Source organism: Corvus moneduloides, chromosome 2 (genome assembly GCF_009650955.1).
Source record: "Corvus moneduloides isolate bCorMon1 chromosome 2, bCorMon1.pri, whole genome shotgun sequence".
Taxonomy (NCBI): Eukaryota; Metazoa; Chordata; class Aves; order Passeriformes; family Corvidae; genus Corvus; species Corvus moneduloides.
In genome coordinates this window covers 17,423,232-17,438,183 of record NC_045477.1, presented here as the reverse complement: position 1 = coordinate 17,438,183, position 14,952 = coordinate 17,423,232, and the positions used below count along the sequence as shown (strand labels likewise).

At 58.6% G+C, this 14,952-nt stretch overlaps 1 protein-coding gene across 12 annotated transcripts in view; it reads left to right on the top strand.

Annotated features, from left to right (window-relative positions):
* Positions 1-14,952, top strand: part of ARAP1 (ArfGAP with RhoGAP domain, ankyrin repeat and PH domain 1) — a 38,544-nt gene that overhangs the window by 2,163 nt on the left and 21,429 nt on the right. For 8 of the 12 annotated variants that reach the window (XR_004237985.1, XR_004237984.1, XR_004237980.1 and 5 more), the window contains exons 2-5: positions 5,247-5,998; positions 12,174-12,322; positions 13,812-13,879; positions 14,776-14,879. Coding sequence is in view for 4 of the 12 variants with exons in the window: in XM_032097982.1 (XP_031953873.1) it covers positions 5,325-5,998; positions 12,174-12,322; positions 13,812-13,879; positions 14,776-14,879 (995 nt within the window). In the remaining 8 variants the exon portion in view is untranslated. Of the gene's footprint in view, positions 1-1,045; positions 1,184-1,878; positions 2,149-5,246; positions 5,999-6,102; positions 7,638-11,325; positions 11,461-12,173; positions 12,323-13,811; positions 13,880-14,775; positions 14,880-14,952 lie in introns of those variants that run through there. The other 4 variants (XR_004237981.1, XR_004237983.1, XR_004238004.1 and 1 more) reach the window with 4 other exon arrangements.

The following is a 14,952-nucleotide window of genomic DNA, read 5'->3' as shown; positions in this document are numbered from 1 at the left end:
GCTGTGGTGGCCAGGGGGATCCAGGGGGTGGCCCTGGTATGGTGTGACCCTGCTGTTGGGGACAGGGCCTGTGCATGGGGTTGTACCCCGATGAGCGTGAAGAGGAGGCGGGAGGGCTGAAAAGTGGACACCCCATCCACAGCTGGAGGGGTCACCCCTTCCCTATGAGACTTTCATTTCCCACTTATGGGAAAGTGAAACAGGGGCCCACATGGTTTCAGTGCGGGGTGTTGGGTGATGGGGCTGATTTCCCATGGAGGAAGGAGGTGCCGTGCTTCGCAGGGGGACCCATCAGGGACCCATCCTCTGCAGCTCTTGGCACAGCCCCCCCCCAGCATTGCCAGACCCTGGGATATTGGGGCTCCTCTGGGGTGGCTGTGCACATGCGGTTTGGCTTCCTGACCCAGTTTGCTGGCAGCTTCCATAAAGTGTGTCAGGAGCTGAGAGCATTCCAGTGGAACTCAGTGGGTAGTGACAGCATTGCCAGATGTATTTACCCCTTTTATGGCTGGATTTACCCATTTCTGGTCGGATTTATCTCCTTCTTCACTGAATTTGCTAATTTCTGGCTGTATTTGCCCCTTTTCTGGCTAGATTTGCGAGGCAGGCAGCAATGCTCTGGAAGGGAATGCCAGGAAAATCGCCTGTTTGTTGGTGCCGCAGCCTGGGACATGTTTCAGCTTCCCAGGTTTTACCTCCACTGGGGAAGGGGAATGCAAGTGGGACCTTGGGGAAACGAGGAACCCCCAGTTTTCCTGCCCCCTTGTCCCAGACTTCTCACCCACCTCATCACTGTCCACCTTCCACCTCTATGCACATCCCCCATCTCCACACAGAGCCGGCTCGGGGCAGTTCCCACGTCGGGGCACACCCTGGCGTGTGTGTGTGTGTGTGTGTGTGTGTGTGTGAGCCCTCAGGCCCCTGAGCAGGGGGCCGGGCACCCTCTGGCTGCTCCACATGAACCACCTGGAAATGGCAATGCATGTCAGAGGGAGGAGGCCCCAGAGAAGCAATTCCACTCCTGGATTGTGACTCTGCAAGCCTGAACTCGATCCCTGAACAGTGCCTGGGCGGTTTGAATATCATTTGCAGTTTTTTTGGCTGAGAAGATCTTGAAAATGAAAAAGCTTCACCCTCCCAGGAAAGACCTTGGGCGCTGCCACGCAGATGGGAATCCACTGAGGTGGAGTGTGGAGGGTTTGGGTGGGAGGGGGTCTGTGGAGTGCTGGGTGCTGTCCCGGGACCCTTTGTTTGCTTTGGGGTGTTCGCTGCTTGCTGAGGATTCTGCTTGAGCAGTTTCGGGGTGAGGATGTGGTGCTTTTGATTCCCAGCTGGGCTGGGAATTTGCGGTAGCCCTGGCAGGTCTGTTGGGGACATCAGGTTCAGCCGCTGGATCCAGCAGGGACATTGGCCTCATTCGGGCTGGCCATGGCCCCTGGCTGAGGATCTTTCCTTAATTTAGGCAGGAAAGGTAAAAATTGCTGTGATGCGAGACTGGTTGCCCAGTGCTGCTGGAGCATGGCAGCCGAGGAACCCCCTTCCCACTGGTGGCCAGCCCAGTTCCCACAGGTCCTTCTCCACCCAGCTTTGTCCCCTGTGCCCACAGGAGCCCTGGTGGGTAACAGCTTACTGCCCTCCCTGGGGATCCACAGGGGTCCTGGGGTGGTGGGACATGGCAGCCACCTGCCTGCTCGTCCCTTTCTGTCCAGTGGCCAGAGCTCAGCTTGTCCTGCTGCCCCACAATGCCCTGTCCTTGGTGCCTGGTTCCTGCCACAGTACTGGTGAGCTCTCACTTCCCTGAGATCACCCTGCCTGGCTCTTCCTTCCTCTCCTGATGAAAGCCCTGCCCCGTCCTTCTGTCACCCAGGGCTCAAACAGCCTCAGGATCCGGCCTTCTCGTTCCCCATGGCAGCTGTGGTCAGTGCATCACCGCACTGAGGCCTCACGGTTCTCTTGGGGCCCAGGGTGGCTATTGCACCACATCCCAGCTCAGAACTCTGCTCGGCTTTCCGGAAAGTTCCCACTGCTGAGGTGGCGTTTGAGGAAGTCCTGGGGCAGGCAGAGACCCCTTGGCAAACTTCCACCGCGCCAGCTGGACCACAGGCAGGTCGGCCACCTCTTTCTGCTGAGCCGAGGGACCGTGTGCTGGTAACTAGCTCTCCTTGATTAATGAGCCCACAGACCTGGGGAAGGGGAACATGGGGTGCAGGCAGGGTTTGCCTATATTGGAGGAGGAATTGCAATGGGAACTAGATCTATCATGCGGGTGCCAGAGACCTGACAGGGCTTCTATGCTGGAGTTTCCTGTCTCCTGGCCACTATCCTGGGTGCCATTGAAGGGACAGGCAGGGGAGAGCTGTGGGATGCCCACCACTTTACTATCTGGTGCTTGGGTGCTGAGTGCAGCTCTGTCACTGACATACTGATGGCCCTGGTCACACTACTCGATCCCCGGCACTTCGTTAGGGGTAATGTTGCTTACCTGGGGGAAGCCAGAGCCAGTGAAGGGAGCATGCTTGCCTGTCACTCCCAGTCAGAACCCATAGCCTCCCCATGGCATACACAGCTCCTTAATCGAACAAGCCCAGCCCTCCCTAGTGCCCCACCTGAGGATTGGGAAACCCACGGCCCGGAGAGCAGTGGTGGGATGTAGTGGGCAAAGGGTGGGCACACCCCTGCAGCACAGGGGGCTCCTCCCTGTGCCAGGATTCTCAGCTCTGCTGGGGGAAGAGGTGCATCCTAAACCCTCTGTTGAGTTGAGGGCATCTGAAGTGGGCTGGGGTGGCTGTGGGAGTCCCCCAAAAAGCAGCCAGCACCCAAGTTTGGGGGTAGAGGGGCTTGCTGAGCCCCTTGGTCCAGACAAAGGGGACCAGCACCAGGGACCCCCAGATCCTTCATCCCCAGCACTTGGAGAGCGAGGGCTGTGTGGGTTTGGGATGGGGCTTAGGGGTCTGGTGCTCATGTATTTTTGCATCCTGGCTTATCCCCCCAGAGCAGCAGTGCCACCGTGCCAGGGTGCTAGCAGCCCTCACCATTCCCTCCTCACACCACTTGTCCAGCCTTTAAGTCTCTTACAAAACAGCCCCTGTGGTGTTGCCTAATCCCGGGGAGGAATGTGGTGGGTCAGCACTGGGAGGATTTGCGCTTGGCAGGGGCCACAGCCAGGGTTACCCCCTGATCCCCAGCAGCCAGCTGGGTTAAGGCATCTCCCTGTGTTGATTTTGCTTCTGGAATATCCTCATCTTGTTAAGCACTGAGGTTAAATGATTAATGATTGAAGTAGGGAACCTAGCGAGGGCCTGATGAATGATTTACTTGGTGAGGGCAAAGGGCCTGACAGCGCCGGGGAGCTGCTAGCCTGGCACACTGGGGACCCTGCGCTTCCCTTGCTGAAGTTTTGTCCCCATCCTTGTCCCCGGTGAGCAGCTAAGAGGGCCCTCAGCCACCCCAGGTAATGCTGGGACAGTGCCAGTGGTGAGTGCTGGTGCAGCTGTCCCTTCCTGATAGGTCTGTCCCACCACTGCGTCGATGTCCAGGCACAACACTGGGGATGTTGGCACTGGTGTCAATGGGTGACACTGGCAGTGACTCCTTGGCTCTAGCCAGGAGGGGCAACATTTGTGGGAGCCCCATACTGGTGTCACCGTGTTTCTCTCTGCTCCTCCATGGTGTTTTGCCTCTGCAGGCAGCACCCAGCTGGAGTTGAGCCTGCCTGTGTCGGTGTCACTGGGATCTGGTGACAGCAATGTCACCCAGCACCATCACTTATCCATTTTCAATAATAGATGAGGGCTTTCTAGGTGTGGAGGTGGGAGAGGGAATTTTATTCTGATCCAGGGATTTTTGTGCTGCTGGTTGGGATTGCTGGGACCAGTGGGAGGTCCTTGGTACTGCTGGTTTCGCTGGTGCTGCCAGCAAGGAGCCACAGGGCTCAGCCAGCCCTGGGTCCCCTTGCTCCTTCCTTGGATGCTTGGTCCTTGAAGCCTGAAGGAAAGTCAAACTGTGCCAGGGAAGTGGCATTATGGCCAGATCCCAGCAGCACCACTGGGATGCTGGTGTCTGGAGGTGTAGGGGTCACTGGCTGTGGGGACCCCATGGTGCCTCAGGCTTGGCAGTGTCCAGTTAGTGCTGGGTGGAGGATGAGCCTTGCTCAGCTATGCACTGTGCACTGAAACCGCAAGTGCTGCTGAGGGCTGGGACCTGCCTGAGTCACAGAAAGTGTGACTCTGACAGCAGATCAGACCAGCCTATTTATGGCTCCAGGAAATCCTCTGGCTCCTTCTTAGCAGGTCTAAAAAAACCTCCAGCAAACCCAAAATAAGATGGTGCCGGGGTCACTACCAGTGCTGTGTGTGCCGGCATGATGGGATCTGCCTCCTGCCCGGAGCCTGCCAAGGCTGTGATGCTGGTGGGTGGGAAGGGCAGGATATTCCATCTGCTGCTTGTTGGGATAACAGGGATTTGCCCCGCCAACAGCTATGGTGTGGGATTGGTGTTCTGCTGCAGGAGCTGGGACACCAAGCGAGCCCCCATGTCCCAAGCTCTGGGTGCCACAAGGGCACTCTGCTAGGTGTGTGCACCAAAGGTGCTGCACAGGTGCTCTGCCAGCACCCTAGGGTGCCATGCTGGAGCAATGCCAAGGACAGAAAGGGCTCTGGAGCTGGGAACAATGCTGTGGTGGGCATATGGTCTGTGAGGAGGGGTTTGGTGCCATTTGGGTTGGGGGCTCCAGCAGCAGCACCCTGCCACTGCTGTGATGGGGACAGCCTGGAAGAGGGGACAGCCTTCTGGATCCAACTGTCCATGTCACTCCATCCTGGCTTGCTGCTGTAAACTGGAGAGCTGCATCCCGGAGGGTGACAGCCCTGAGGTGCAGCCAACAGTTCCTCTGCCCTTGAATCAGGCATATTCAGGCATATTCCCTGATTATCCACAATGTGGGACCCCCTTTCTCCACTGCTCTGTCCCCCAGCCCAAATGTCACCCCGTGGGACCATGCTGGGGCCCCATGGTGCCTTCACCTCTAAGGGGATGGCCTCTATGTTTCAATGCCTAAAGTGGGACCCTCCAGCATTTCCACACTCCTGCAGCCCCCCAGTTCAGGATTGGGTGATCCTGGGGACACAGCGTGGTTGGAGGCCATAGGAAAACCAAGTGGCTTCACTGGGAATGTTGGTTTTGGGACCCCAGGCTTCAACTGGTGTGTGTCTTGGGACTGATCCTGATCCTGTTGTCTCCATTCCCAGGTCCTGATGTCATCCTGAGCCTCGCTGGCAACAGGAGATGCACTGAGTGGTGCAAGTTTCTGTGGCCAGCCCCCTGCCATGGAGGAGGAGGGGTCTCTGCCGGTTGCCGCCTGGCTGTCTGCCCTCCACCTCGACCAGTACGTGGAGAGCTTCCAGCAAAGCGAGCTGTGGTCAGTGTGGGACTGCCGGGCTCTGACAGATGAGGGGCTCACCCGCCTTGGGGTGCTGCTGCCCGGCCACCGCCGCCGCATCCTCCTGGGGTTGCAGAAAGCCTTCGCTGAGGCCCCACTGCCCGCCAGGACTCAGCAGCCCCCTGCCAGTAAACCTGTCCCCATGAAACGCCACATCTTCCGCCTGAGCACTGCAACAGGGCCGGAGCAGCTGGAGCCCCGGTGCCTGCCAGTGCCCAGTGGGACCCCACTGCTGGAGCCGGAGCGGAGTGCAAGCTTCGCCCAGCTGCCCCCACCCATCCCACCCAGGGTGGGCTGCCGCCCCCCCCTCAAATTCTCGCCATCACTATCGGGGGGCAGCCCCGAGCCCTGCCCTCCGCCCTGCAGCCATCTCCCAGCCCTGGAGGACCCCTCACCACCAGCCCTTGGGGATAAGCCCCCTGCCGACAGCCAGGTGAGACCCCCACTGCCACCGCTGCCAGCCAAGCGACACCAACTGGAAACCAAGTGCCAGAGCCTGAAGGGCCCCCCACTGCCCGACCGCCCCCCTGTGCTCCCCCCCAGGGCTGTGTCCCAGAGGAGGTAAGGGGGTGGCAGGGGCATGGGCTTGGGGATGGCCAAAGGTGGCAGGGTCTGTGGGGGGGGGCTACTGTCATGTGGGTGGGACCCTCAGGGTCACGACACATGTTGCCTGGGGTACCTATACCCTCCCCAGACCTTAGCACATCTCCTGGGGGTACTCCCAGCCTCAGCACATCCCATGAGGGTACTAATCCTCCCCCTAACCCCAGAACAACCCCTGGGGGTATCCCTGCCCCAGGCCACAGCACATTTCCCAGGGCTACCAGCACCAGGGTGTGACTGAGATATTTATTTTGGCTGTGGCTGGAGTACCCACTCTGATCACTCCAGTCACCCAGGTCACCCAAGCCTGGCATGGGCTGGGGCGCAGTCCCTGCAACAATGTAGAGCCCTGCCTTGCCCACACCTGCAATGTGGGCAGTGCTGAAGCCTGAGGAACTCTTCTCACCAGTCGGTGCAACATAGTGAACAGCAGCGCAGAGACAGCGTGGGGCAAACTTGCTGTCAGCTGCTGTGGCCAGATGACATCGGAGCAGGCTGGAATTTGGGGACAGCAGTGCTTGCAGCCCCCCCTTTGATGTCCCAACCTCCCCAGTGCACTCCCAAATCCTGCGGAGCACAGGCAGGTGTGGAGTGAGGACTGGGAGTGCGGTTTGGAGGGGGCAGAGGAGCTCCTGCGTGCCAGCACCCTCCCAGGGTGAGGTGGGGAAATGTCAGCAAGCTTGTGTGGCCCCCTCCAGGGAGTCCTCCCTGCAACCTCCCCAGGACCCACAGACTTCCCAGCACTCTAAAGGATATGATCCTGGAGCTAGGGTGTCTAGGTGGTCCCCTAAGGGACGCCCTAAGGGGGTCCTGGGAGTGGGGTTGGGTTTGTCCTGAGTGATGGTGCTGGATGGGACCTCGTGTGTAGTCAGGATGAGAATGGGAGGGCTGGTGGCTGGGCTCCCCCTCCAGCTTCCCATCCCTCTGCCCCAGAGGGCTTTTTGTGGTAAGGTGGGTGGAGGTGATCCCTCTGCCTGTGCTCTGTCCCCTACCTGGTGCTGATGCATCAGGGAGTGGCCTGGGATGCTGAGCTGGGCAGGGGGCTCAGGCAGCTGATGTGGGGTGCTGGCATGCCATGGGGTGGGCAGCACCTGTCCCTAGGGCTCCTTGGACTCCGGATCAACAGTGTCCATCCTGGCACCCCAGGAACTGTTCCTACCACTGCATTTCTGCACCAAGATAGTCACCCAAATCCTCCTGGAGCCACTCTCCATCCTGCCCTGGCCAGGAGGCTCGCCGGGCATGATGAGACCGACGGCTGCCACTTTGGTGCAAGCTGTGCTGGCTTGGTGCTGGACGTGCCATGGGTTTGGTACTTGCCGTGCTGGTTTGGTGCCAGCTGTGCCGTGGGTTTAGTGCCGTCCGTGCTGGGTATTTGGTGCCAGCTGTGCCAGAGTTCTGGTACTGGCCGTGCTGAGGATTTGGTACTGGCTGTGCTGAGGATTTGGTGCCGGCCATGCCGCTGCTCCGGCCAGCTCAGGAAGTTTTTGCTGCAGTGCAGGAAGTGCCGGGGTGAGAAGCTCCGCTCCCCGCCGGCCTCCCCCAGCCCTCCCCGTGCTGCCGATCGGTCCCACCGGGGGTCCCGTCACCTGCCCAGGTAGGGGGCACGGGTGGCACAGTGCCAGGCGTGCCGCACACAGGCAGGCGGCGGGGGCCGGGGCGGAGGGATTTTTGGGATGGGATCTAGCGCTGCCGGCGCTACCGGGTGCGAGTCTCGCTCTGCCGGCTCCAGCGGGTGTTTCCTGCCCTGACCTGTGTGCGCACAGGCATTGTTGGTCCCCCAGTTCCTGCTGCCCCGGGGACGGGCGCTCTGCCGCGGAACAGGCGCTGCCCACCCTGGCAAGGCACCCCGAAGGCTGTGCACCGGAACTCGGGGGCTGGGATTCCCCCCTGGAGCTGCCCCGAGGGATTTGGGGGTGCATTAGGGTCCCTTGGGAGCGGAATGCAGGACCATGGTAGTCAGGAGGGGATGGGCCTCGCCAGGTGGCGGTGGCTGAACAGCACCCCCAGGACTCAAGGGTGCTCCAGTGGCTTGGCGTACTCTGGGGTCACCATGGCAGAGCCCTGGTGGGTGGCCGTAGGGCCCTGGCACCTGGTGTGCCATGCACTCGTAACATATAGATTACATGTATGCATTGGGGCTTGGCAGCGACAGAAGGGAGTATGTATGGGTGTAAGTGTGTATAGATGGGTGTATACGTGGATATATGTATTTCTCACATAGATCTTGATGTTGTAGTGAGTATATACAGGAGTATATCTGTGCATCCATATATATGTTATATGTGTATTATATGGATATATTGGGGAGTTCAGGACTAACCAGCTGAACCCGAAAACACATCTCAAAAGTTACTTTAATTGTATGACCAGGAATATATTTGCTACAGGTGGGTTCTTGTTTTGAGAACATTTGGGGATTATTTAAAAATAATTATTTAAAAATAAAGAGCTATCATCTCCTAAGAAATTCTTCCCTCTGAGGGTGGTGAGCCCTGGCACAGGCTGCCCAGAGAAGCTGTGGCTGCCCCATCCCTGGAAATGTTCAAAGCCGGGTTGGATGGGGCTTAGAATAACCTGGGGTTGTAGGTATCTCTGCCCATGGCATGAGATAAGCTTTAAAGTCCTTTCCCAACCAAACCATTCCATGATTCTATGACTCTTTGGCCAGTGCCAGTGCCTGGCCATGCCCATGGATGGAGGAGGTGCCGTGATGCAGGACAGCTAGCACGGACAAGGAGTGCATTCAGGAGGATGAGGGTATTCAGAGGATGAGGGTATGAGTCACCCTGTGGCCAATGTTGGGTCCTGGCTCTGCGTGTGGGGCAGCATGTGCTGGGAGCTTGGGAAGCTACCCACACTGGGGCTCCCTGGAGTGATGGGTGACTGGCTAAAGTGCCCTGCGCTGGGTTGGAGGGAGCTCCACAGCCCCAGGGTGCTGCTGTTAGCCCCAAACCCATCTCCTGCCCCCATGGGGGGACCTGACCTGGGTGCCTGCAGCCAGTGAACACGAAAGGCCTGGGGGTGGGGGGTATACTGCTGGGCTGCCCAAGGACCAACAACAGTGGGGGATGCTGGCCCATATTGAGGCTGATAGTTGCTCACATCTGGATGATCTTTGCCCATGCTGTGGTGATGCCCACATTAGGGTGATGTTTGCCCAGGTCTGGATGGTACTTGCCCACATCAGGGTGATGCTCGCTGCATCCAGGCTGGGGCTGGGGCTCTTTGCCAGCAGCTGTGAGGCAGCTGCATTGGTCTGGCCCTGTCTCTGGGTGGGGATGAGCCCCCACCATAATCCCTTGTGGAGGTGGGAGTGCCCACAGGGGAGGGACCTCCGAGCATGAGGGCTGAGGAAGAGCCAGAGCACCCCTGTGTATGCAGACAGCCCGGGAGCAGAGCAAGTGACCTGGGCATTTCTGGGGTGACGCCACCCACCCATCTCCCCTCGCTTCCGGCTGTGCTGCTGTGGTCCCTGGTGCTTCCTCCTAGCTGCTTGCAGAGCCATACTGTGGTTTCCTCCAGGCCATGTTCACCTCCGGGTTCTCACCATCACCCCAAACCCTGGGCCACCCCAAGCACCCCTGTGCCACGAGGTGATAGGATCATCCCAGCCCTGCTGGGTGTGGGATGTCTGAGATACTACCTCCCACAGGTTGATGACAGCAACCGTGTTCAACACCAGGAGCTCTCTCTCACCACTTCCGGACTTGATGCCCCCCTCCCAATGCCAGCAGCAGGGCTGTAAGCCCCCCAGTTTTGGCCACTGATGGCTCAGACCTAGACACCCCACAGAGGGTCCCATGAGCAGTGGATGCTCATGTCTGCACCCTGATCGTGGGGGGAGGCTGTCAGTGAGAGGGGCACCCCCTCTGCATGCCCAGGGGATGGTCTAGGGATTAGAGCAACCCCCTGAGCAGCTGGTGGGGGGGGGTGGGGGCTGTAGAAAGTGATGTCCAAGAAAGTGATGACAGAAGACTCCTTTTTGGAGAGCTGGGCGAGCTGGGCAGGGGTGGTGGCCTGGGCAGAGGTTTGGCTTTGGGGTGGTGCCTGTGGGAGAACAGCCCTTTCTGCCCCCTTTAGAAGAGAGGCCTAGATAAGGGACAGCAGATAAGGTGCTGCTCAGATAAGGGACAGCACATAAGGCACTGGTTTGCCACTTCCCTAATGGCAGAGGTGGCACCAGCCAGACCCTGCCTGGAGCAGGACTGGCATCCTTCGGGCATGGCTGCATGGGGGGCCAGGGGGTACAGGAAGTGATGGGGCACCCACACTATCCCACGGAGCCATGGGGGGACATGAAGCCCAGGGATGCTACAGCAGCAGATGATGACATGGAGAGCAGGCAGACCAGTGGGGAGGGTGTTTTCGGGAACTGGGGTGTTATTTGTGCCTGAGCTCTGTGAGTGCCCATCCTGTTGGTCCCTGGGATAGTGGAACTAGGGGCTGGACAGGACTGGGGCTGGGCCAGAAACCCTCCTGAGAAGTCCCCATCCAGGAGATGAGGATTGTCCAGGCTTGAGGCTTGTCATCTCACTGCTGGCCATGGGGCTTGTGCTGCAGCCCCCCAACTGCAGCCCAGGGGGCAAACACCACCCTGGGTGGCTGCACAGATGCAGACCCCAGCCAGGCTCTTGCTGGAGACTCTGTGGCTTGTGCACTGTCACCTCCATGTCTCCGGGTCCCTGCACACCTGGGTGCCCCAGCAGCTCCTGCCTGGTGGTGTTGCGATCAATGCTGCTGGGCCCCCCTGCCCACACTCCCCTGCCCATGCTCCCCTCCTTCCCTGCCAGCATTCCCTAATGTATGGATGGTTGTGGCTGGTTCCCATGGAAATAGCTGCTGAGAAATGAGGTCAGGCTGACCCAGGGAGAGCCAGCACTCCTGTCTTCCCCTGCTTCCTGCTCTGGCCAGGGAGAAGTTTCCTCTCCAGCTCACCCCAAGCTAAGGGAAAGCTCTTGTGCAATGAGCCATGGTGCTAGGAGGCACATCCCCAGAAACCATGGGGTACTAATGGCAGTCTTAGCCATGGAATCATGGAATCTTAGCTTGGTTTGGATTGGATGGGACCCTAAAGCTCATTTAGTCCCACCCCCCCTCCCAAGGGCAGAGACACCTCCCACTAGACCTGGTTGCTCCAAGCCCCATCCCACCTGGCCTTGAACATTTCCAGGCATGGGGCAGTCACAGCTTCTCTAGGAAACCTGTGCTAGGGTCTCACCACCCTCAGAGGGAAGAACTTCTTCCCAATATCCAATCTAACCAGCTGTTCCTTCTTGTGGCTGCGGTGTGAGGTAGCTGGAGCAAGGATGGAGATGGTGCCAGCATGCAGGTCTCCTGGGACTCACCTGCCTGGGGCTTGGGATGGAAATTCTGCCCACTACCTCTTCCCTCTCCCTGGATTCAGGGATGCTGCAAAGGTGCCTTGTATTTTTATACCCTGGAGAAACTTCTTAATTTCCTGCCCTTGAAAACACCATTACCTTTGAGTCTCAGGAAGGCAGGAAGCAAGGAACAGGAGGTAGGAGTGTCTGAGCCCAGCTGCTCAGGGGCTCTGTGGGGAGGAGGACAGTCCCCATGGTCCCTCTCCGCACTGGTCAAGGTTTTGGGGCTGGGGGCATGGCTCACTGACCCAGGAGAAGCTCCATTTCCAGGAGTTCTTGCTACCGTACCAGCCACCCCGGATCTCCAGTGTCCACCCCACTATAAGGAATGGCACAGAGCATCCCTAGGACCCCCATCCTGCTCAGGGAACCCTGTGGCCACCAGCAAACCAGCTAAGGAAGTGGCTCTGCCATTGTTTAGACTGGAGGAAAGAAAACAACCTGCTCTGGGATGTGGCTTCAAGGCTGTGGGCAGCTTGGGGTGTCCCAGAGCCAGATAAGGATCCTGAGCTGTGGAGCACACACAGGAGAGTGAGGTTGGATGCCAGGAAAACATTTCCAGGTTAGAAAAGTAGTCATATAAAGCACAGGAAAGGCTTTGCCATGGAATCTTAGGAATTGGTTTGTGGGTTTGGGTCTGCTGAGGTTTGGTCCCTTTTGGGGGTCCTCTGTGACCCCCTGCAGGTGTATCAGGGTGGGAAGTGGGGCAGGAGCTGGCATAAGGCAGTGCTTGCTCCTCTCTCGCACAGCATCCCTGCCAAAGAGGAGCTCCCCATCACTGAAAGAGCACCCAGTGTCACCCTGTCCCCCCCGTTTCCCCTGCCTCGCACGAAGACGCCAGCCCTGACGCCACCGGCGCTCCCCTCCAAGGCCACCCTTCCCTTTGTGCCGGAGTTTGGTGAGTACAAGGGGGGCCCCTCCAGTCTTCCCCTGTCACAAATCTTCCCTTGGGATTTCCATCCCATGGGTGCTGTGCCTTCCTTCCTGTTCATTTGTTCCTGTCCTTGCTGGGGTCCCTTTCTTCTCTATCCTCTTTCTTGCCTTCTGGGCTGGGTGTGCCAGGGGTGCAAGATCTGGGCTGGGGGATTTAGGGTGTGTGAGGTCTGAGCTGGGGGATTCAGGGAAGGGGTGTAAGACCTGGGTTGGGTGTTTCAGGGATGCAAGATGTGGACTGGGGGTTTGGGTGCATGTTCCTAGGGCAGAGCAAAGGTTTCTGTGGGTGCTGGAAGCGCCCACACACACTCACAGAGGAAAAGTGAACCTATCAGGGGGCTGAAATGCAGATGTCCCTGGTTCTGAAGTCCCAGGACCGTGCCTTTGCATCCCCCAGCCCCTTCCTCAGGGTATCCCTGGGGCTCAGCCAACTGCCAGGAGCAATGCTGAGTTGGGGACCCCCATGGAGGGGTGAAGGTTTGGTCTTGGGGTGCAGCCCTCGTTGGACTATAATTCAGCTGGAATAGCTCTGCTGGAAGGAGGAGGAAGGGCTGAGCTGTGTGGGGTACTGGGTACCTCTCAAGGCCAGCGAACCTGCAGGAAGCAGCACTGGTTTAACTGGGAGCTGGGGTGTGTTTCAGAAGCTGGGAGAAGCCGTGGACAGGGAGCTTATCTGTTGGGGGCTGTAGGGAGGAAAGCTGCTCCCACCCTGATGGGTTTGGGATGCAGAGGCTGCAGGGGGTTTCTGTGGTGCCAAGGTGAGCATCTACCTGCACCCCTCAACCCCCAGCAACCTGGGAGCATCCTCACCTTCTTCCAGGGCCCAAACACCATTATCTGGGTTGGGGTTTTGGGAGGATTCTGCTCCAGATTCTCAGTGAGATTTGGGAGTGGGTGTCTGCCAGGGCCAGGCTGTCTGGGGGCACTTGTTCCCTATGGGTTTACAATCCTGACCAGGATTCCTGCTGATGTGGGTGCTGGGTGAGAGGAACTATCACTCGCTCCCATCATCCTCTGGGATCTCATTTCCATGGTGCGCAAGCTTGGGAGCTGATAAGGAATGGAAGAGGAGGGAGGGGAGTCCACCCTGGAAAACAAGCTGTGGGAAAAGCCCCTGGGAACCCCCAGCAGCAGGAGCTCCCAGGCAGAGACACGAGAGCCTGGATGAAACCATAGTGCTGGGGCTGGTGTCACCAAGTCCTGTTCTGGCGAGTGTTGTGACAGTGCTGGGAAGGGCCACTAGCAAGACTTTGCCCTTTCCCAGCTCTTCCCCAAACTCCTTGATAAAACCTTTTTTGTCACAGGGATGGGGTGGTTATTTGCCAAGGGCAAAGCAAGGGGAAGCCAGCCGTGCCTGCATCCTCACCCTCCCCACAAGCTCCAGGGTAGCAGGGGAAATTGGGACCCCTTGCTCCACCCCAGCTGATTCCCAGCATTTCCCTCTCTTTTGTCAGATGACTCAGACTACGAGGACTCGGCGTGGGAGGAGGAATTAGCCAGACCGACGGGGGAGATGGCCAAGGTTTGTCCCACCATGGGGCTGGAGGTGGGCAGGAGCTAGCAGGGTGACTGGCCCTAAGGACAGGTACCGGCCTTGGGATGCTACACAGATACCGGTTAGGGCTGGAGGAGCATGTTGGCAGTAGCTAGAAAGGGGGTTCTGCCTCACTGAGCACCCACTGTGTGTCCCATAGGTTCCTAGGGAGTATCCCCTGGGTCTCCCATGGGGAGTGGAACCCTGGGGTTCCCAGGAAGCACCCACTGGGTCTCCCATGGGGGTTGAAACCCCAGAGCTGGAACTGGGTCCTTCAGTGTTCTCGGGAAGTACCTACCAGGTCTTTCAGTGGTGCTGGAACTCGAGGGTCCCTGGGGAGCACCCACCAGGTCTCACCCCAGTGTCCCGAGGAAGCACTCACTGTGTCCTCTGGGGTCTCTGGGGAGCACCCACAGCTGTGCAGCACCCCGCCACACTCGTGCTCAGAGTGTGCGCTAGTAGATCTCTCCAGCACTGCATCTTGAATCTAATCCCTGGACTGCGAATTTCTATCTGTCTCCCTTGCTCCCTGGGGTGGGAATGGATGGATTTGGGGAGTCCCAGCATCTGCAGAGCCCCCTGAGCACCTGAATCCCCCATCTGCCTTTGCTAGGGAACACCAGGGCCAAGGAGGCGATGCCGGATTTCTCATAAAGCTCCGACATTTTTAGCTGCTATAAATAACCATCCTGGTGTTCAGCTCCTCCCTTGACTGTACTTCCCTCTCTCTGTGAGCCTCAGCATGCCTCTTCCTGGGCACCCTGGCACTGTTGAGCTGGGGATGGGCTGGTGACATAGCATCGTGTCCCCTCTCCTTCCATCTACCCTGCACCCTCACGGTGCACCAAGGAGACCCCACGTGTCACCTGTGTGTGTCTCTGCAGGAGGATGCTGAGCCTAGGATGGGGCGACCACGGTCCCTGCGTTTCAACAGCCTCTTCAGTGAAGATGAGTTCGGCGAGGACCACCCCGATGCACCCCCTGCCAAGTATGAGCTTGGCTGCCATGCTGTGTGCAGGGGACATGTGTGTGTGCGGCTGTGTGCATGTATAGGCAAGGGA